We start from the raw sequence: 24,506 nt of genomic DNA, 5'->3' as shown, positions 1-24,506 counted from the left end.
ACATTAGAAATTGTAAAGGTGATGAAATATGATCGTACATAGTTGTAAACTCGAGCGGCAATCTTTTTGGTAGGTCACGACGCCCGGGGTTCATGGAACGCCCAACCGTCTCAAAACGGCGCGCGGTTCGCTATGGCAGTCAGTAAGAAATTTGAAGTTAGATTTAGATCACTTCGGATTTGTATATTGAATTGAAACTCGGAATTCATAAACTGGGGACCACCGTAAACAAAATTCCCGTCTTAATCTTTAAGATTTACGGAGAGAGGAGCTACCCCGGTTGGATAATTGTTAAATCGTCAAACCCGGTTCGTTCTATTCTGGAATCAAAATTATGTCATGACTTCACGGAATATCGGGGCAAATGCATTACGCCCTAAAGATCTGTGATAAATCTTATACTTTCAGAAACTAGAAGGTTTGCTCTTTCTTACGCTGGAGATTTCCTGTTGGTTTGAAATCTACAACAGGTTCAAAACAACAGGGAAATTTACGCGAAAGTCACCTGATTTTGGGTCGTATTTGTGATAAGAAAACGATACACAATCGGTTCAAAAATCTATATGAGCTAAAAAGGAGGCTAAAATACTGTGAATGACTTGAAATTAAGAAGATAAGCAGTTGAATTCTCCAGCAACAAGCTTTCTTGTGAGGGATGTTGACGCGCGTAGTCATGGAACGGACTACTTTCTCTCGCGGAAGGAAAAGAAAACTGCATGGAACTCTCGGCATGACGTGGCGACTGCATATACAGATTATATCGACAGGCGTTTACGTATTTTAAGGCTTACATGTCCAAGAAAAGAGTGAAGCAGAGGAGAGTTGATACTCATTTTTTACCAAGCTTCTATAGTATACTGTCAAACGTGGTCTAAAACAGAGGCAGTTAGTGTTGTTTGCATGAAGATAGGAGTTCAAAGAGCTAATTCACCAAAATGAATCTTTTGTAGCGGAATGGACCATTGTTTGCGTATAGCCCATTCATAAGTTTTTACAGATAATAAGATCCAGATTCAGGTCTCCTCTGGACCTGAACCGTATGCCTGGACCTGAATTTTCTGTACCGGTACCCACCCCTAGTTTTCATGATATTCGACAGGAGTGTAGGTATCGGTGAGACGAAAATGTCTCATTCTGTGACAGCTTATTGATAATGATAAGGTAGGCGCATCGTTTATGGTATATAATATATATCATACATTTTGCGTGACAAGTTTCGTTACCCGTAACAGACGTCACAGCTGGCCCCCCTTCTTCATGACTTAATGAGCTACTTTGACTGAATATGAGTGGGAAAAAATAAGGTATTTGATGTTTGGGTAATATTTAAAGGACGTAACAGATAGAGTTTCCTTACCTGGTTGCAGCAGTTACATAAACCGTCCCCACCTTGTAACTCATTAATCTACGACACTTTTAACGTAATCAAAAGCTATACATGGCATATCATATGCATGTAGTGCGTGATCGTACGAACCTGATACACCCGGCAAACTGCAAGCTGCACGGCGGCCAATGCGAAGGACATGATCCAGATGATTGCCACGACTTGTTTGGCCCGAGATTTGCTCATCCGCATCCGCAGCGGGTACATCACAGCCTGGTACCGGTCCACTCCGATCGCCACCAACGTGAAGATACTGACGGACACGGACAGGACTTGGAAAAATCGAACCAGCGGACACATGACGCTACCGAACAGCCACTGTTGAAGCATCACGTCCGTAAATGTAAACGGCATGCAGAAAACGGCCATCACCAAGTCCGCGACGGCTAGGTTGATGAGGAAAGTCCTCAGTTTTGTCCCCTTGCTCAAGTTCTTAGCCATGACCATAACGACCAGTATGTTTCCTATTAAAGACAGGAGAATCGCCACTGAGTACACTACGACAATGGCGATTTGGGATCTTGTGGACAGTACGTACTCGGCAAGGTCGAAATACTGGTGGTAGAGAAGGTCCGTGTAGTTAAGCTTGTCCAGTAGAGAACTGTTCTGCAAAAGTTCCTCCAAACGGACATCCATGTTGTTGCTTGCCATCACCGTCTCCGAATGAAGCGTGATCGCATTTCTGAAACTCTTCCTGCAACTGGCAGAAGAAGATCACGTGTAGCTTTTATCCCGGGTTCTTTCGCAGAATGATACATCAGTATTGAAACGTTATGCTGTGTGGTTTAAACTAATCAATACAAGTACGTTGGTGGTAATACTGTACCAGCTCATGCCTCTCGGTGTGTATAACACGCCAAGCCAACTTCCTTCCTCTCGGCAATCTTCGAAGCCTCTCGGGTCTAATAATCGTTACATGTCAGTTCTGTGCATGCAAGAGGCCAACCCAGCTCATGTAACGGAGCAAACCAATACGCCAAGGATAGCATATCCTTGTGATTTCGAGATGTACGACAGTAAAAGAGTTGACGCATTCTTCTAATTGAGTGAGATAAATCCTTGTGTAAACACGGCTACCACATTTTGAAATAAAAAAAAAACAGACTTAGTACTGAATATATACATATTTCTATTTTATTCTTCATTACATACTTAACATAAATGGTACCAAATAGTTCTATTTGTTCTATAGTTGATGTGAGAGACGTGCAATATGTTACCTGAATTTTGGCGTCGAAAACGTCTCCGCCCCGGCTCTTCTGACCACCGTAACCCTCCAAATCTTACGGCTCTTGTAGTTCAGTCAGTAACGGTCTTTGTAGAAAAGAAACCAAGAAGCTACGCCTATTGACCGACGTCAGCCAACCAACAAGAAGGTGTCCTGATGAATGACAGCCACTTCACCGTTATGTATTCGCCACGTACAGAATGCAGGCTCGTAGGCATCAGCGCGTTGAGTATTTCTTCTTTCATCCAAATTGATGCCCATGCCAATGTATGTCATTATCTCGGTCTCCCAGGCCCACTTTGTGAAGTTGTGAAGTACGTCGACGCCTGCTAGCTGAGACTGCAAGATGAACGTAAAAAGAACATAAACAAGTATATACATGGACAAGATATAGCAAGGCACGCAGGGTAATTATTTATGATGCGTACATATTAACGGTGATACATGGTGTGTAGGTACTATTATAGCAAAATGGCAAAAGAGCAGAACTAAATTTATTATGCAAACCCACAAAGTTCAAACCTAGAAAATATAGTATATCGTAAAATAAAACAACGCGGGTGCATTCTATTAGAGAAAGTTATTATTTGACCAGAACAGGGAAATTGGCTGTTCTCTTTCATTTGACAGCGGAAAATCCGCAGTGATTCGCAACGACTGCAGTAATAACCCATTTCCACTGACGCGGGGACCGTTACCAAAACTCTTATCTGTAGTTCCAATAATTCCATTGATAAAGAATGTGGTTTGTAAGCTTTGTCTTTCAAATGATGTGAAAATATTATTGATCATATGTTATATATATATTACAAATCTTAGTGCGGGCGATCCAATCTTATTTTTTCAGCGGTCACAGCGGCCTTGTTTTGACGTAGTTGATAAATCCTTACACATGCATACATATTCGTAGGGTTCCTGGATTATCTGCTTCACCCTTTCAATCACCTATCTCCCTCTGCAAGGCCGGCATACGTGGCAAACACATCACGACTCAGCACAACCTGGATGGTTGCCAAACATGAGAATCAACCGGTGCCGAAAGAAATTAACCTCGGTTTTCACTCTGTTGGACATCCTTGTTAGATTGCAAATGGTTTCAATGGAAATGTGATCACGGCAGGTTTCTTTAGTCTAATTAACGGACGATCTTTAACGTTGTATATATATTTCAAACAAATTGTGCAGTTACCTCTGTCAGTTCGAAGAAATGCACTTACATGTCAATAATATCAGATAGCGCAATTTGGTTTACTTTAATCTAAGCTATTATATAAAAATTAATCAAAATACCTACCAATCTAGTTCAAATAGTTGACTTTTTATTCCCACACAATGAATGACATTTGTCTTTGCAGGCACTTCAGTTGCTGTAGATAGACTTGTGATGACATGTTCTGCAAATTACTCTGCCTGTACATGAGTCACTTTGATGTAAAGAAGTATTATAGTTACAACAAGAACAAATCTTATGCTTCACTAACATAAGTCAACTATCCACGGGGTGGAGATTGCAGAGCGACAGAAACTGGATTTGTAAGACATATTACCTTACCATTCAAGATGTGTTCCATGGTTTAAGTGCAAGGCTTCTAACACAAAAGACAAAAAAAAAACATGGAGAAATGAGTTTTGAGTTTTGGCCTTTCAATGATTCAACGATCACGGCCTCAGTGGAAAGAGTTTCTTTATTTACTTGAAGTTTAGCTGAAAACAAGGCTCATGGAGCCACTTTTGCGATTTGGGTTACAGAACTGGATTCTGAAGACAGATGTTTGTTTACCCTTGTCCTGAAATTCCGCAATTCCGCGGAAGCTGCCAGCGTGGAACTTCCTCCTATGAGGTGGATTATAGAGGAGAAAAGGATTGATGCGTTGTTTCCGTGGAAGTGGCAAAACGTGTTTTTGCAGAGAAGGTTCGTTGTGAATTTCTGCTCAGCATTTGCAATGGAAGATAGAATAACGATAGACATTATACCTTTAAGACAGAGGTTGTGAGATGGCGGACAAGTCCTCCCAACAAGTAAGCGGTTTTGTACTCTGTTGAGACAGATCAGAGAGTTCTTGGAAGCTCCCTTTTGCCCTTGTCTGGCTCTGGTAAAGATACAGGATGGCGGAAGGAGTCAGATATCCCACCGGACTTTCTGGTGCGATACAAGGAACCCACCATTTTCTACCAGCTTCCTTGGCAATAGATTGAATGTAGCAATTCCACTTACGATCAAGGGTGAATTTTAGGCCCCAAAGTTTTTCGAAGCATGGAGCTTCTTTAAGTAAGGCTCCACTCATTTGGCCCGGTGGTGATTCGGGTATGCAGGCAACTTAATTACATCGAGAATGCTACTTCATAAAGGGTGCAAATCTTTCTCTTCAGCACTATAAGAGGTGGACCATGACTTGCTCCTGGGTGTCAAATGAATACTGCGCCTCTTATCTTTGGAACACAGATGGTACACAATCTAAGAGGTGACACCCTCTGGTGGTTTCAGACACCTGTGACGGCGTATACACGGTTTTATCTCTCACGGCAATACTGATTACTACATGACTCCGTAGTACACAAGCATCTGCAAAGGTCCAGGTAGTAGTTCATAGCAATACTTGGCAGTAACTAAGGCAGTGTAGCAAGCGGGAGCCTAATCCTTGCTCAAAGGGTAGATACGTTGCGCCAAGTCGTAAAACATAGGCACCAGCTGCGCCTGAAAAGACAATTGAGACAACCCATAGCCGAATATCTGCGTATGCTTGGAGAGTAGCTCATTCGCACTTGCACTCGCAACGACATTTAAATTATTGGGATGTGTACCACACTACCATCAAGACGGTGATGTCGTTCCATAATTTTACATAACCCGCAAAATGATGATACGGTGCCGAAAATTCGTGTATAATCGTGACCTCGCGAACTACCGTCATGTACAAACAAATGCATCAAAGGGGTATTGCGTTTATAACTGGGAACAGACGAACCCAGACAAAAACAAGAACCCAGCAGGAGTTTAGGGATATTTTGAAAAGATATTGTGCTTAAAGCTGTACAAGCCTGCATATCCATATCTACATTAGGTCCTATATACACACTGAAGGGTTTTGACGAAGTTTTAAGAATACGATCCTCATTGGCAATCCACAAGTGTCAATCTAGGACAGGATGAGAATAACTATTTCACCTTATGCTTTCCATGTGTGCACGTAGTAGTAGTGAACTTGCAGTGCATGAAAATTATGTTCCCAAAGAGGGTTTGGGCGATACTAGGGGCAAATAAGGTGACATTTCCCCCATGGGATTGTGTGAGAGGATGTTATTTGAGTCGGTAGACGTTTACGAGCCCCTTAATGTATGATTAACATCTCAACAGCTGAGTGCTTGGTACAACTGCTGCCAAGATATGTCACATTTTGCCCCGAAGCCATTCGGTAGTTCTCCATTATGTGTAAGCTCGTACGATTATAAGATGCGGAATATGAATCCGCAGAACTTTGCCGTTGTCATCTGCTAGGCGGATTGCAGCTTTAAAGTTGCATTCTAATCAAAATATGGCAGATGTGATGCAGCTTAGAGCGCTTGTGCAGACGATTAAGGCCGCCATCTCTATAACAGCCAGTGTCTTGAGTCTGTTCTGTGAATAAACTCTTTCAGAGTTCTAGTTCCTGGAAACTTTGTATAATGATCTCATTTCCATGCGGCGCTTCCTGTGAGCGTCAACCCTGAATGAACACGATGTGACCTTTAACTTGATAATCCATAGTCTTACCGTACTTCAATCGTATCAAACTAATCACGTCATGATCATGTAAGTACACCTTTCCGGCCCAGCGAGAGTCCATGAAATCAGCAAGATCACTTATGGATGCATTCGTCATACTCTTGATAGCAAGCTAAGAGTTGATGTAAATGACTTAGCTGTCAAGTGCAGGTGCTTAGATAATTTGCAAAATGTAGAGGCATATTCACGGTGTATTGTTAATTCTGTATTGTAGAATGTGGCGTCGAATTACCGAGGGGTCACGGGTACGTCCTTTGAAAAGTCACTTAACCCGACTTTTTACTCCAGGCTGGAATACAAATGTGAACCTGACTTTGGTTGGGATCTCCGGAGGTAAAAGGCAGTGGAAGGAGAAAGATGGGCTTAGCCTTTCAATACAATGTCCTAGAATACTAGTGGAGAACCATCCGCTGTCTCAAAAAGCGATGGCAGCCTTTACCTTTATTGTCCCGTCCGAGGGTAGACCAGAAACGTCTGACAGGAGAAACTGAATGTTTAGTCATAATACGAGGGGCATTCAATAAGTAATCCACCTGACCCATTTCCCATAGCAGGAGATTAATGAAACTTGGCACAGTTATTAGTCTTTCTCTTCATAGGAACAACCCAGAGTTTTGCATTTCTCCCATCATTTGATGTAGCTCTGGACACCGTTCTTGTAGGACATCCCAGGTTGGTCCTCCGACAGATGCCTCATTAATGGCAGAAGAGGGACGACCAGGTCTGGGAGCTGTTTCCACAGACTTCCGGCCTTGTTTGAATTCAGGATGCCAGCGTTTTACAAGGCCATATGATGGGGCATCATCACCATAATTTTTTTTCATTTCATCAAAAGTCCCCTTTGGTGTGCGTCCTTTCAAATACAAAAACCGGATCACTGCGCGACACTCAAATTGCTCCATTTCACACCTGGTCCATTTCACACCTGACTCAGTTCAAACACCAGTAAATCAGTAACCGCAATTAGTTCAGAGCTGTTTTTTGCAACATAACCCATAGAGATATGACTCATTACACATGCAAAATTTTATTTAGATCAGACAACTGGAAGTGGGTCAGGTGGATTACTTATTGAATGCCCCTCGTACATATGCCCTTATGGAACAGGTCCATTCTCATTTCTGATCTCAAATTAGTTTGTCTGTCATAGCTGGTTGGGTGAAGCGAATGAGCTAACATACCATCGACAAAGAACAAAGCGTATCAAAAGAGTTGTAAGTGTGCGAAAGTAAAAGTAACCCCGATCCAGTTAAGCTGATTGACTACACACGGTACTCTGGTGACCCGTCTCTCTGCCACGGTGAAGATGGCACTTACGTCATTCAACCTGCCTTCACCTGTTCACGTCAGATAATATCTGAACTTGTCTATGTTAAGACATACACGTATAAATAAATCATGGTTAGGATGTTCCCAACTGCCCTGAAGTTCTGGTCATGCAAGCTTCTAGGGGCACGACCAGTAGAATGATAGCTTGGATCGTGCTTTAGGTTAAGTATTCAGGGCGTCTGCTTTGACTAGTGACATGCCCTTAAGCGTCAGCCATGCTACTTGACTTAGTAACACTTGTGTTAGACATAGATCCACAGGGGAGTAGGCTAATTTCCCAAGTGGATAAAAAAAGGTCACAGGCTTTCAGACCGTCTGCTGGCTGACGTTCAGAAAATGTCAAGGAGCGTGGTCACAAAGGCGTCATAGCAAGATGTATGAAACTTCAAGCAAAGGTTGACCTTTTCAGTATGTTCGTAGTTTTGCTGTGAAATCTTATCATGTTACATTCGTCAGCGTATAAAGAACACTCGATTTGTGTTACATAAATACACTTATACATAAGAATTTAATTTTATTGACCGTTAGTTGATTTTTGTCCGTGTTTTAGTTTTTTTTTAGATAAGAAAAAAACAAGAACGAAATACGATGTTGTTGTAGGCCGGACGGTTTGGTTGATTGGCGAATATCGTGATCAGAATAGATGATGAATAGAATTTTCACTGTGAAAAAACCTGATATCAAGAAAGATTTGGTTGTCACAAGTTCTGGAAGCAGGGGCGGATAAAACCTATGTGCTGGGGGGGGGGGGGGGTATCTATGACATGACTAACCCTTCGTAAATTGCCATCCAAAAATTGATTTGTCATGTAATATCGATAGAATATTAAAACATGCAAAGCAATGATGTGTGTGCTCAACTTCCAAACTCTTTCTCATAGGTACCGAGTGCTAAGCAGGGAAAGCAGAATGTATTACGTGTTCGGCCTGACTCTGCCAAGGTTTGAACCCACGGTCACCCGAATACAAAGCGAGCACGTACTAAACCCACTTTTACCAGTCCTAACTAGATATCTTTTGTCTGGAACTTTTATCTAACCACATTAAGATAAAATGTCACGTTGCTAGGGCATTAGGTAGTGCATGTGCTTGTTCCCACTGATTTGCTCTTTCAATGACGCCTACGAGAGTAGATTCTGAAGGAGAATGCCACAGAACAAAGCGCCAATGCCCACATTTTACCATTATCGTCTGGGAAAGGATACACGATTGTACCGAAGTATGACTAAGTTTTCGCTTTAAGAGGAAGGGACGCCTACGTAATGCAGTTTCAATTCACTCACCAAAAACTGTTGTACTCTTCGCCAACGTATTTGTTTTGTATAAGCTTAATTAGAATGAATCATACGAGTACATGTTCTTGGTGATCTCGAACTTCTTTTTTTTAATCTTAAAGAGCCTACGTACTCAACTGTATTCAATACAACTGGATTTGGCCCGACAACTTAAAACACTTTCGCCTACTTACATGTCATAGTCTAGACTGAATAATACATTAATCCTGTTTTTCATGAAATGCCGTCAGTTTTCACTTGAAGAAGCGCCTACGTACTGCAAGTTTCCGCCACTTTTTGACTCAGAGGTTACTGACGGATTCAGGCGATTCGACTTGTCAACTTGAACCACGACGCTTCTGGTTCACCTAATCTATACTTATTCATGGAGGGGCGCCAACAGACGGATCAATATTCTTTTTATTCATAATCTTATCATACCGGTCTAATGGTTTTGAATATGAAACGTTTCTGCCCTGTACTTGTGACAGTCATATATTCAGCAACTAACCGTTACTTTGTTTTACTAGCGTTGACATACAGTCTCGTAAAGTTCTTGTTACCTCCGTGAAATATTCACGGAGGTTATATTTCTATTAGCGTTTGCGTGCTCACGTGTTTTTGTTTGTATGTGTGTTTGTGTGTGTGTGTCTGTTTGTGTGTATGTGTGCGCGTGTGTGTTTGTGTGTGTGTGTGTGTGTCTGTGAACAAGATGTGAACAAGGTTTGGCAAGTTTGAGCCACCTAATATTTACATGATGTAGGCAAAAATTTCAACACAGATTGATGATGAATGGTGGGAATTTCATTGTGACATGTGTGAATTTGTGAAACGAACATCACAATGCATAGATTTTGTGAATATGTAAGTCATTAGCATAAAATCTACAAAAGCTCGCCGAAATCTTTTTTTTATGGCGGCGAACTTATGGGGGTTGAACATAAACGTTGACTGAAAAAAATTGATCATCCTCATCATCTTCGATACTGTTAATGATAGCATTATGAATGTAGAAATAAAGGTCACATAGAATTCTTGAGACCAAAGGACCATTAGGTTGATATACTCCCCCCCCCCGTGTCTTGGTATGATATTGTAAGGTAGAGCCCATTCCTTTCATTCCACATTATTTTGCCTCCCCAGCTGAAATCAGGTACCCTTCATATTTACATCTACATAAAGTCGTAAGAAAAGTTCCATTTCCCATAGGACACGACGTCTAGCCATGTATGTCAGGAGTCGAACCGTTGACCTTTCGATCCCCTGTCTGCTATGCAATCTACTCCACTTAAAGCGACTATGAAAGGTCGTATGAAATTGTGATTAAAATGTATTTCACGGTTATCCAAATGCATTAATATCCATCGATTGCTCTCTTTTAATGAAAAAAATGCTGCATTTGCACCAAACACGACATAATATGATTACATGGATATAAAGCCAGATCTCAAAAGCAAAAAGCATCCGCCTACAGAAAACCGGAACAAACGCTCAGAAAACACGATTTTTGTTCAGAATGTCTGACGAAAAAAAGTTTAAAGTTGCAAGGGTACCAGACTATGTCTTTCCATTGCAAATAGTAAATCTAAATTTAGGCCCAGCTGTATAGATGTATATAGAAATATGTTATTCTTCCGAGTGCAATTTTAAACAAACATCGGAAGCTATTTAAACTACCATGGTAATTGTGTTTCTGAATTAAGTTGAAAACATCGATCTATATATCTAGTACCAGCAATTGTATGGATATGTAGGAAATATGTCTATGATGAATGTTTCAAAACGTATACTCAGAAATGATAGGCAATGACTTACGCGTATCACCTTCCTTTGTCTTATGCGGATCGTAGTCCTGTCTATTAGGTGGAAAACCATATCCACCATTCTATCATCGGCAATGGTTTTGTCAAAAGAGTCAATTTTTATTTTTGATTTGTCTTTCAGTGGATGTATCACAGCTAAAACCGTACCATATTCAATATGAAACCATATATTTGGTCGCATTGACTGTTCAAGGTGTAATCTAAACTCTAGTCACGTAAAACAAATCATACACTCTCAGAATATGAGAGAGCTCAAGCATTGTGAAGCTTTCAAAAGTCCAGCCTTATGTGATTGTAGGGCATTAATCTTCCTATGTGATTGACAGAAAGTCAATATAGCGAGCGAATATTTCTAGTCCAGAATTTGTAGATTGACAGGCCAGACGGATTATTCCCACAACACCTTCTATTTCTGTTAGCTATATTGACGTTTAGATTTGAGGAACAGAAAATCGAAAATCTAGTGCCTCAGCGAAATGTGAAGTTCTTGTTTTATTTATTATTGCTAATTCTGTCTATGTACCTCCTAGTCTACGGGACAAAGGCCAAGCAAACCTTCCCACTCTTTCAGTCCCAATATTGTTGAATGACAGTATGTGAAGTGGACACTGCAAGAGAACTACCTTCCACCTCGATCTGTCACTCTACAATATTCAAATAACTACGGACGCACACCAACGCAACCTATCACACAGCCCGAAAACAATATCTGCATTTTTACCGAGGTAATGATTTACTCCAAAACTATTAAATTATTTTTATTTTTAACTTTTTGATGAGAAATGTTATGGTCTTATTCAGAAAAGCATTTTAATGTCTTAGTTACTTTTCTCCAGTTGATTGTAATTGTTTAGCAGGATAGGAAACTCATTTCTTCAGTGCACCTTTATGTTCACGACCAATAATAGACGTTTATTTGCAAGTCCATGCCCGAGGGCTAATTGAAAGTGCATGGTATAAACATAGGAGATATACAAGTGACATTGAAAAGTTATAAACAATATTCTACTCTAATACGTTCGCTATTTCTAAACAGGTTGGGGTTGACTTCTTTTTTGGAAGCAGAGGGAGACAAAAATCCCCATCCTTTCTACAATTTGTGGGTTCTGCGATTTTAAGAGATAAGTGGCTTTCTGTTCGTCTGTGAGTGTGGGGAAGTTGGGATATGTCTTTGTGGTTTCTCTAAACAAACTGATTCTTTCGGTTCGGTTGATTGAACACTTGGAAATAAAATGTGTTTCGTCTTCCACTGCTTTCGTCAGAATTTGCAAATGTAAAGTATTTGCAGATTCTTTAACACACTGGTAATCTATGACTTCAGTCATTGACACGGAAGATAATACTATTGCTGTTGACAATTTCAAATGTCTGCAACCCCGCAAGTTCCAGGAAAAATGAAATGGCTTCGTGGTAAATGTTGACAGGAAACATCTTATACCCCTGCTGCACATATTGATTTACTGACAAGTACTCATTACTTTTGACAAGTGACTGAAATAAGCCCTTGAATTGCTCTCAGTGGTGACACATTGGTGACTAGGACAGAAGAATCTGCAGAAATAGATTACCAACATATAGAATTGCCGTACAATTTGTTATGCATTATGTCATATGTTGTTGGGCAATGGCGGTTAACATAGTCAGAGCCCCATAATTGGCAAGTGGCGCTGAAAAAGTAAAAGTATGAATGAGCATTCTCATCTCTATGTACACACCTAGTAATGTAAATTGTGGTTGGTACTCAAGACACGTTCTGGAATCCACATCTCTGTTCTTATCCCCACAGAAAATTGGATCTGTGCCTGGCCGTCTCCACGGTAATAGCGCCGAAGTTACTGTGATTTGCAAAGTTGAAATGGAAGTTTACGGAAACACTTTTCTAATGAAAATACCAACCCTATCTAGACGGGGTGGGGTGGGGGATTAAAGTGCCCCCGCCAACCTTGACGTCGCATAACTGCCGAACGATGTGTGCTCGGACTACCAAACTTGGTCACCCTTCGTAAAGTATGGGAACAGTCCTAGAATAAATGTACGTTTTTCATTTTTTGTGTTGCCATGGAGACGTTTTTACAGGCATATTTTACCAAGTTTACTAATTCGCTTTCAAAGCTTTCTTGCTGAACCAGTCGTGTTCCTATATCATTAACATTTTATGTTGCATTAATGGTTGAATATTAATACTTAGCTTATTCTCCGAATTAGCGAGAATGCCCCCCTCCCTTGGGCTCAGTAATAAAAATAAATGTCTAGATAGGGTAAACAGGCTTCACACTTCGTGTAAGGATAACAGGCATTAACGGTGATGAAATGTTAACAAGGAGTCATCTAATTATATACTAATAATTTACGTCACTTTGGATTTAGACAAGTGGAAGGAAACTGTGCAACCAAAGCGTGATGTGGCTACAAAATGAAATGATTGATAATTAGTGGATTGTTGCGTTCCCAAAGTTCTCATTTTATAACTCAGATTACCTTCGGCACCATTAATTTATATTCTGAAATAATGAAACTTCGCCTACATGGACCTAGTTCACCATTCACTATGAATTTTAAGCCTCGAAGGGAGTTCTTCTGGTAACAATTCTTCATCCTCTGGCGTTGTGCCACACCACGGCAACTGCGATTCATCTTCTTTAGCTCTATCAATTTAGGTCATGGAGGGCATCGCTCTGAAAAATGTGCGTAGCTAAAGTTTTCAATCTTTTAAAGAACAGGGAAAAAAGGATCCGACAACCCACTTCGCTGAGCCAGAGGTCTTGGTGTGCTTACTTACTAAGACTACTTACTGCACTACTTACTTACTGAGACTAAGGAGGTCTCTTCATGTAGTCAAGTACCTGCTTTACACCAACTCATATTCTGATCTATATCTACGCCCCCCCCCCCCCCTCAACAAGGATAAGACCCACATACGACAATGACAAAGGTTCCAGTGAGGAGTCTTATACTCCATAAAATGATTTATCTTTAAAATACCTCGATAGCAGTGTAAGTGCCAGAACATACAGACACATGGTCAGATTTGCACACGCTACATTGTAAGTTACGATGGACAAAGAAACAGACTTTTATCTAAAGTGAAAGTACAGCTTAAAGGCTATTGATTGTTGTTAAAAAGAGTTAGAGGATGGTGTCTATTTAGCTCGAGCTATGTTGGAAACTTTTGAAAATAATTGTAGTCACATGTCAAGAAGGTTTCAGTAGAAATGGATAATTCGGCCTGACGAAGACTAGGATGGTAGCCGAAAATTCGGTCAATTCTATGATTTGTATATATTTCTATCATTTTACAATTGCAATGCGACATCCTTGTGTATAATACGTTTCTTAAAACGAACTTTGACCTGAGAAAATCAATACCAACATGCTGAGCTTCTAAAATGAACATGATAAAACACCATACCATAATACCGTTAGTTAAGACATATTGCTATCTATCTGAAGTTGGCCCTTGGCTATTACACACACGCCAACCCAGGAGATTATGTAATAGGCGTAGAAACCTGTTACAAATGAGTAGTGTAAGCAGATACCACATTCGAGACAACATTGCTACCCTATCTGACATGCATTTTCTCTCTAGCGTGACTGTCTAAAAATTGCTCAAACAAACCATCCTTCATTCATTCAGATCGATGACAGATCCAATCATGTTCACTTTTGCTAACATAATACGCACTATGGAGTTTACGGAAGATGTAGCCAGCCTTGTAAACCTATCTCATAGCTGTAAGATTGAGCACTGTCCATGCAGTTAAGTATAAGATATTATAAAGGTTGTCGTTTAAAAAAGCGAGTGTTGTATGAAAAAAAAGGAGTCGGGATTTCAGAACCAAGGAAAGGTCCAATAGACAATAGATTACAATAGATTGACGCTTTTCTGCTACGTAACTTCCCCTCAATCGAGCCTGGGTACCATCCAGGTAATAGTTTGCTCTTAGGTCCGCTTCTGCAGAGAAGCGATAGTATAGTGTATAATGAATGTCAGAGCGAGAAGCGACTGTATAGAGTATGATAAACCTCGGAGCAAACTACTTTCCAGATGGTACCCAGGCTACCTTCAGTCACGTTCAAAGTGTACAATAAATCTGACGTACAGGTAGTGTTAATTTCAGGCGTACCACACCTCCGGCCACCCATTGCTATCTGTACTCGAAGGCCCGGTTTCGATCAAAGCGAAATGTGCATGATCCCGGGAGATAAACCACGATCTTATAACGACTACTGATTGACGTTCAGTATTTAACTTCTTTTAAGGCTTAAAATTCAACCGTGAGGTTTAAGAAACAAACAGAAATATTATATAAAGGAAAGCTATATCAAGCGTTTGGTAAGGGCGCAAACTTCTGCCCTCAATGAAGTATATGAGAAGAAGCAACAGTCGACCTGTTACTTCTTGGTAATTGGCAGACTAGTCCATATGGGTTGGGATGGACAAGACAACACTTTGAAAAATGGATATCTAAAAGAATACTGCCTGGCCCGCAGTGAAAGCGTGACTTGTGTGGGGCGAAATATACAAATATGCTTTATGTTTGTGCTTCTAACGTTTAGTACTTTGAAATAACATGAAAGGGAGCATTTTCCACGAAAAGTTAAACAAAGAATACCTTAACATTTTCTCGCAATGTTATTGATTTCCGAAATGGCAAAGAGTTGAACGTCACACAAAACCCAATCTTGAAGCATCCCTTATGGCATGCATAAAGGTTCCATTATTATTTTTACTGGTGAGAAACATAACATAGACGTGTGCTAAGAAATGAATTTTTTTCAGTATATATTTTGCAAAGAAAAGAATGCATCGCTCTCAGATTTTTTGTTTGGCATGCATTTTCTGACAACTGATATTTTGAAGGATTAGGTTGTCATATTGGGGTGATATTCAAAGAAAAATAAATATCTTCTTATATCTCGGCTTGTAGAGTAAGACTCTTTTTAATTAGTTGTCTAAAACAATTGATTTGTTTGTAACTGTTTGCCACACGCCATGGATACACATAAGTAGTAAAGTTATGTGTCATAAACTTGATCTTGAAGGCTATAATGAAAAGTTTTATGAAGTAGACTTGTTCCGTATACGTACAGTTGCAAAAGTGGACCTTAGGCACATCAATGTCTTCAGTTGTAGTCACTGGATTCTGAGACATCTGCTGACTCTGTTCCTACTTTTTAAGCATGTACACAGGGTTATCTTATGTACAGATCGTTGGCTTCCCTATTACTTGACTTGATGAAATAGTTTTAGTTTCGCACAATTCTATTTTCATTGCATTTTGCGGACAAGACCGTTGTATTTAGAAGTCATTTTCGAATAGAAGAATACCCATTGATTATTTTGTACATACTGGCAGTTCTCAAGAGTCTAGAGAGTGAGCGTTATTGAAATTTATATTTTTACCGAGCACGACGGCTATTTGGTAAGTCCAGTTTCACTCACGAGTTGCATTGAAAATAGAGTTATGTAGATTTAAAACTCATTAGACACCTCGGCTGAAGAGCCAACTTCTTGGACAGAACTCTCATTGAACTTGACAGTAGAGCCATTGAACAGCTCTTTCCTCAAATTATTTTCTGACCCTTTTAACCCCTTAACCTTTTTATTTTTCTCTCCAATTGTAATTTTTAAGTAGGCGTCACGAGAAAGGAAATGACTTCTATCATGCTTTGATCTGTAATGAAACTTGATAGACAAGCTTAACGTTATGCCAATTTAATATCCTTTTTGTTGGATAAGCACTTTTGCTGCCGGCTGCCAGATAAATCTTACAGGTAATTGGTACAAAAAGTATCGCACATCGCATTGACGCACTTACCTGGAAATATAGAATGCAGCTTTCCAATAAGCTTAAGCCACTGAACTCGTCGGCAGGGCATGATCATAAATACAACATGGAAATATGTCAGTCACTTTTTTTACACTCGTCTGACAACTTTCCTTTGGCCTTGAAGCTTCAAAGACCTAGCAGTATGATGGATGGATACATGATCAAGAAGTCATGGGTTCCATTCCCGGCAAGACATTGTGTTCTTGGGGAAGGCACTTTACCTGGCTTTGAACCATAGGCGGTAGGTCGTCGAGTTTTTGTTGAAATCAGTATTAGTTTGCTGTAATAAATATCTGACTCCAAGGAAAGATTCCCTAGAATCGTACACTTACTAGTATTACACACACGGTGTACTCGGTCCACGGAAAGATTGCCGAGAATCCGAATACACTTACACACACCATGGGCGATAGGCCATCGAGTTTTTGTCGAAATCGCTGTTGCTTTATTTTTACGTATACACTCAACACACACTGTATACAGTACTACCGTACTGTGTACTCAGTCCATTGAATCAAATAATAAACAGGCATGCCGAGCTTGAAAGACGCACTGTGTACGCCGAGCTCCGTTTGCTGCGTCGTTCTAGATCACGGGGATAGTTCGCGCAAAGGTCGACGGGAGTAGAACAGTTTCGCAGTTGGCTCGAACGCGTTCGCAGAAAGATTCATTTGTGGTGACTACACGCGTTGGATGGAGAGGGATGGGTGCCGCCTTCCAACACCGTGTCCAAGATACAGCCTACTGCCCCTATGGGCCGAAAACCTTATATAGCAGCCTTAGAATTAAGTGCTGATGAACTATATAGTACTTAAGATTGTGTAGGCTTGGGACATTCGACAAACAGATATATTTTCGATGAACAGATAGACAGAGAGCTGGAAGTGATGTGTGTTCAACTCCCATACTAGTCTTCCTCGTTAGTACTGAGTGTTGATTATAGAGAGCAGCATGTACCATTTTTAAAGTCTTTGGTATGAATCGGGCAGGGAACGAACTCACGAACTCACGACCTACCAAATGCAAGGCAAACACCCTATCCACTCATCCGTTACACAATACACGGGACTTAGCAATATTTCGGGACATATAGAAGTGATGGTACACAAATATGAAAGATTGCTGTTTGTATGCGCTATCTATTCATTTTTGAACTAATTACATGATATGAACACACTGAAGCAATGTTAGTCAACCAGACAAAATCGTTCTCATGCTTTGCTCGCGATTGCCTTTCAACAACATAATGAAGAATCACGCAATAAAGCCCGAGCTGCTGAGCATTGCCTGAACACTGGTTGAAATTAGAATGTGAGGGTGAAGGGTAGGCTAGTCGCATGGGCATTAAAAGGCCGTAGGGGCAGTGGTGTGTTAATACATTAAACCGTGTCCAGCGCAAGGTATCGGAAGGCGGAGTACCTTTCCTTATGTTCCATATTTACTTTCCCAACCGGTCATGTTCCCCTTTGACACCTGGATCGAGTGCAAAAAGCCAGGCTTGTAAAGTGTCTTTCGTAAGGATACAACTTATAGCCAATCTTTTGTCCGCTAGCCTTGCCTACTCAACCATTCCCCTAAGTCTCTGACAACTGCACTCAACTTACAGTGACGTCATGGAATCCGTGACCTCTTGTCCGCTAGCCTAGCCTACCCGGTCATTCCACAATGACTCTGACAAGTGCACTTACCTCACACGGACGCCATGGCCGGTAAAACCTAATAGCTTTTTGTGACTCCCTTGAGCAGTCTGACCATTAGAGGGACGATAATACTTTGCCATGACCGTTAATTTTCCGGTTGAGAACACGAAAAATTTTTTACAGAATAAGCTACGTGTCTGATGGATTCAAGCGGACTGTCGTTGTACCATACCCTACTTCTAGAATTCACAGGCAGGCGGGGGCGGCTTGTGGTATATAAAGTTAGTCACCCATCAATGCGTTCAGGCACAGACAAAAATTAAAGTGTAGTGCTAACGCCCACATAAGTGCTGCACGACAGTGCCCTTCTGGAAGAATCAACAGACCAGCTGTTAATTGAGTACTGTTGTCTAAATATAGAAAATAAATCTAGCTTTTGACATTGTTCAATGCTACATGATTAGTGGGCACCAGTAGTGAATTCTATACGGATAATGAAGAGAGAATCATTAAAGACCATAGCTTGTCCTATAGCTCAGTTTTCTTACTTATTTGTTATTCTCAGAAGATGATTTGACATATACTTAGCATTGTCACATCGCACAAAGCAAGGATACTTTTTTGGTTTCCTTTTGCGGCTTTTATTGTATGCCTGCTGACAATGTTTTTGTAGCTGTTCACACAATGTATGTCAGTGGGTAACTAAGTTTCTAATTCGTCGAAATGCAAGTCAAACCATCTGTCTTGCTTTCGGCTTTTTTTTGATGACGGTAACATCTGTTTCGTAGCTGTTCTCAATATATCTAGCGAGGTTGAGTTTGTACCGTATGATGTGAGTGAAGTTCGTCGACCATTCTTTTTATTGTTCACACTTCACTTATTGTACATCTAGACACCGAAGCAACTTGTCTTGTCTACGTTTACTTCTCCGTCATCCATCTTGTATCTTTATGTATGTTGAACTGTTTTCCTGTTCAACGTTAGTTGCATACAGCTATTAGGTATATCAGGTTTGCTTTTCAATTAACAATAAGTCATGTCTTTGAGACACAAACAGTATCAACGTAGTCCATAAACCATTAAAGGCCATTAAGTGCTGCCTGGTGTTACCGTGATATGTTATCCCCTTTGGAAGGGATACCACCTGGACGGAAGTAACTGAGACATCATCTATCTTGTAGAGTAAGATGTACTGTCGTACATTAGAGTACTCAGTAACCTATTTTTCAAACCGAATTGAGTCATTCGTCACCACAGCCAGTGTAGCGCGTTGTCCTCAACGTTGTCCTCAACATCTTTGTGCACACGCATAAAACCCATTTACCTGGAACTGATGAGACAGGGCAAATACATCATTTGAGTTTCACGACAACACAACGTAACGTCTCCAACGGTTATTCCTTTCCTTGTCAATCTTATCCTAAGTTTTGTTAGTTACAAACAATGTTAAAGTTTTTATCATCTTTGTGTCACCCCAAAATTATGACCACAACGTGTTCAGATAAAAGAATCAAAATAATAGTGTTTGATACAATTTTCTAGAAAGCAATAATCGAAACTGGTCTTTGTTGTGCTGACCGTGAGACAACTACCCTAGAGCCAAGTGTCCTAAAATACATGTAAAACTCTTGGAATTTGGATGTATGTTTGTTCACAAACAAACAGTATAACATCAGAAATGTCGAAACTTGCTTATGAGCAAATTCAGCAATTTTCACTCCATCGTCTTCCTTATTATTTTGTGGGGAATTCTGCACGTGATAGGGGAATCAGGTCTACATGTCCTTACACTTCTTGTGATGGCGTCAAGATTTCTACCACTGTATGCACACGCACTGGTGACAATGCCAATGAAAATGATGTCTTCGCACTCGCTCAGGCCATCGCTCATGCTAAATGTCGCGGGCCTATTTGTTGCCCCGTAATGATTAAATCAGCGAAGACGCAAACCTGCATACCGCTCCTGAATAGACTGCGAGCAACGTCCATATGTGGTGAAACGATTGAATGCGCCGGGCGTTGAAAATCATATAAATCGTTTTGAAGTGATATTTGGCCAAAAATATTCTAGTAAATATCTCATGCATTATCATACCAAATTTCGGATTCTTTGGACTCAATACCTGTGCACAAGAGGCAAACATACTGTAATTCGCTTTGTCTTCTCGGTACCAAACTTTCACGGTCTGACAAAATTTAACTTGTTCTCGGAACTAAATGTTCACTGTTGCGGCAAGTACGCATTGCAAAAAGTCTGTGATTTATTTTTTTAGCAGTAATGATAAGTTCACGTTACAGTCATTACCGTGAAAACCGTGAACATAACAGTACAGTATACAGTTTTGGTCAGGAAATGGCAAAAACATTTAATAGCAAAAATCAAAAGACATCTTTTAAAAAACAGAAAAAAGTTCAGGTCATTTGGCCCAGAAGCGACGGAGATGAATCCTTTTAATGATCGCGACAGGAAAAGAAGCAGATACATTACGCATACGATATTTTCACTCCATGCCATATCTACCGTATGGTGAAGGGAAAATAACAACTAACGACATGCTAACCAAAGACCATACTGTTAATGCATATGTACGAGACGTTACAAGTAGTAGCAGAGTCTGTTTTCAAGACTTTGAAGAAAACGTTGCTCTTGTACGTTTAACGATGACGTCTATGTCATCCCCCCCCCCCGCCATAAATATGCCAATAACGTTTCCTGCGAATACTAGACCTGCCGAGAGTAGATAAGATTGTCCATTTCTCTTCATTAAACTTCGCATTTTCCCAATTTTCAAACGTCCATCTCGTGTCCCCAAGTGTATTGGGAGTGTATGTCTGTCTCATGAGCTCTTTTTATAGATCGATGGAGATGCCAGGACTTGGCACGTAATTTCCTGAGGCTTTAGAGACCTGCAGTAATCGTTACTTCAGTCCATAATCCGTTGAGAATGCGGCTTACATACATCTCCAGCCGGCGCCAGATGCGTACATGTGAAGCCTGCACATTTGTTTTACACATGAATCTACTCATACAGAATTTTCCTGATCGGTACTTATTCGAATTCCTTTGTTTCCTTTATCATTTCTCAAAGGTTTCATTATATCCATTTTGTTCCTTTAAATTTCGATTATTTATTACATTTCATTTACGTTGAATTCTCATGTTATATTTTTTCATTTGTTTTGTTTTGTTATCTCTTATTTTGTTTTATTTTTTTTAATTCAGCCTAATTTATTTTATTTTACCTTATTTCATTTCAAATTGTTTCTATTTTATTTCATTTATTGTATTTCATTTGTTATGTATCGTTATCAGATTTTATTTGTTGTATACAGAAAAATTTGTGTCTCTTTTTTTCCGGGAAGAGCAGCTGTTTTGGTCTATAGGCTTAAATTTTCCATTCATGATGTATTTCACTACAGTGAATGCAATGGATTTCTTTAATAATGATAAATGATTTAACGTTAGTTCCATATGCAAAAAGGTTTTTTGTTTGCATGTACGCACACAATGTTATACTCTATAAATTACATAGTTTGGTGAAATCATTAGTATGTGAGACATTCTCATCTGCAGTATAAAATCCTTCAAAGGGATTTAGAAGGATTATGAGATGACGCGCGTTATCAGAATAGCGCAAAACTTTACAACTTTAGCCATTGATTATGTGTAATTTACAGGTACAGACACTTTCGTACAATTGTGCTGAAAGTCCATTACCGGTGGAAGGGATTGGATATGGGCCACGCTAAGTTACTAATGGTTGCACCCGCGGGCTAAAATACGTAGTTAAAGCGGGTGACCTTAGAAAGGGGACAAAGCATGGCGCTTCATTAGCTGTAGTAGTTCAACGTTAAGTTAATTTCAGGACGTTGAGTTCTAAACTTGTCAAACTCGGTCTATCAATCTTCCCAGCATTGTACCATGAGACATTCATTAAGAAACAAACAAAGAAAGAGAGAGAGAGAGAGAGAGAGAGAGAGAGAGAGGAGGGAGAGACAGAGACAGAGAGAGACAGACAGACAGACAGACAGAGACACAAAGAGACAGAGAGAGGGAGGAAGGGGAGACAGAGATATGCAGGCAGGAAAAGAGAGTGAGAGAATGTCATGGCGCTGCGATGGCACAGCAGACATGAGATCTATAGAGGTTCAGGGTTCTATTCCTGGCTAGACGTTGTGTACATGACTTTCGTCGTTGTATCCGGTGTAAATAAGGATACCTTACTTCTTTTGGAGAGGTGAAAGATGATCAACTTGTGTGACGTCATACATCATTTTCTGTGACGTCATACATTCGCTGTTGTGTGTAAGGTGGACCCTGACTCTTTCACAGCGTGAAAGCCAATTTTTGCATGTTTGTACCCTTTGGCCTCAACGCTCACTTTCTTAAACTTATCAGTAACTCAGTGACTCAAATAATCATCCGATATACTCATACGGTGCTCATACGGTGCTCGGCAATAACTGCTCATACATCCGGCTGGCGGACCTTACCGCGACAGCTTCCTTTACCTTCGAATACTATTACTATTGAAGGCATTACTGCAAATCCTGCAGCTGGAATATACCGTCCTGGCTCTGCACGATAATCTAAATTTATTAGCCGCATAGCTCTCCAGTCACAGCCCGAGGCTACTAGTAATAGTATCGTGTAGTTTAGCGCAGGCAGCTTGATGACCTGTTGAATTTTCACGTTAACCTCTAATATATATCACTGACATCGTGTTGACCTGACCTAAGACGTGCCTGACGGTAGGCTTTGAAGTTTAACGGCAAGAACATCTTTGCATCGAGAAGTTTTGCTTTGATCTGAGAAACATAAATAATGTCAGGTGTGCTATATAAGTAAAGTTGTGAAGGGGTCATGAAACCTGTAATATACTATCGCTGACATCTTGATGACCGTGTAAGATATGCCCACCGGCCGACTGTGTTAAACGTCCTGAAACTGTGCATGGAAAATTGCTGTTAGCTACCGAACATGAATGATGGTAGCTTGTTACACAAATTTGTTAACGTTATTAAAAAAAAGAGTGGTTATTGTAGCTTGAATAATTGCTTCAAGACTCGAGTTCATCTTAGGAAATTTCCACACACATTCATTACTATAGCCGAGATGTCGTCTGTACCGTTTGCTTGTGACGTGAGTAGATTTTATGGGTGGATTCGCGTACACTATAACTCTGGATGCTGTGAATTAATTGATATTTTTGTATGCACCTTACATTAAGGAAAGTTAAAATATTTTCCCCGGTGACTTTCTATGTGACACTATGTGACACTGGTGTACTAGTGTACAGTAGAATAATTTTTTGTGTGTGTAAACATACAGGACACGTGTTGTTGTAAGCTTGCAATATTCATTATCTCAAATAAAGATCAACAAGGCCATTGAAAATCAATGCTGTGCTGTTTCCGACGATGATTCTGAAAAAAAGCCATTAAGAGGGCCTACAGCTAGCAATTTTCTCTCTCTTTAGGCTATATTCAGTTGATTATATAGTTGAAACCCTCTGGAACTCCAATATACCCGGTTGATGCGAGCGTGCCGCGGAATAAGATAACTGGCAAAAAATGCCTTCATTATGAAATCTAAGTGGCCAGCAAGGCTTAACAAATGGCTGAACACATGGAATATTGTATACTTTGCATTGCGTATGGTTTGCGGAAATATAGCAATTTCCCTAGGGTTAACTCGTCAGCTTTCGTGATACATGGAGGGTTACAGAAAGGTTCCCATTTCGGCGTTTGCTTATACATTGCTTTAAAATATATGGAGTGTCTTTTGGCTATGTATTCGTTTCCCCCACTTGTATCGTAAAAAACATCCATTATGTACAAAGGACTGACCCTTGGCTACACATTAGTATTTTTAGGGGTACTATGGAGCTGTGCATATATCACCTTTCCACTTGCGGTGTCGTGAAACACTCGTTACCGACGCATTTTAGTTGTGTTTGTGGACCATTTGGTCAACTCTTCCCTGTATAAGACATTTACCCAGACTGGCCTGTAGCTCTTGCATGAAGAAGTCAATCTACGTCGGCATATTATTGATTTGATGTATTCAGCCAGGGCTACCCAACTATTCAGAGGAGATTCCACCGCGCTCTCACCGCGATGAGCAAATTTGCCATCGCAGGGAGAGCCCGTGAGAGCGCCGTCCTAGTGGAGTGGGGGCCTTATGCAAATACATGTACACTCCGACTGTCAAGCCACAGTATATTT

General features: G+C 40.4%; 1 protein-coding gene across 1 annotated transcript; it reads right to left on the bottom strand.

Moving 5' to 3' along the window:
* Window positions 1-847: 847 nt before the first annotated feature.
* Window positions 848-2,899, bottom strand: LOC118411775 (QRFP-like peptide receptor). The gene is made up of 3 exons (XM_035814261.1): window positions 2,608-2,899; window positions 1,478-2,087; window positions 848-871 (listed from the first exon to the last, which is right to left on the bottom strand). Exons 2-3 carry the CDS (start codon window positions 2,036-2,038, stop codon window positions 848-850), a joined length of 585 nt encoding a protein of 194 aa, XP_035670154.1. The 5' UTR covers window positions 2,039-2,087; window positions 2,608-2,899.
* Window positions 2,900-24,506: the final 21,607 nt, after the last annotated feature.

This window comes from Branchiostoma floridae, chromosome 3 (genome assembly GCF_000003815.2).
Source record: "Branchiostoma floridae strain S238N-H82 chromosome 3, Bfl_VNyyK, whole genome shotgun sequence".
Classification (NCBI taxonomy): Eukaryota; Metazoa; Chordata; class Leptocardii; order Amphioxiformes; family Branchiostomatidae; genus Branchiostoma; species Branchiostoma floridae.
This window is presented reverse-complemented; position numbering and strand designations above follow the sequence as displayed.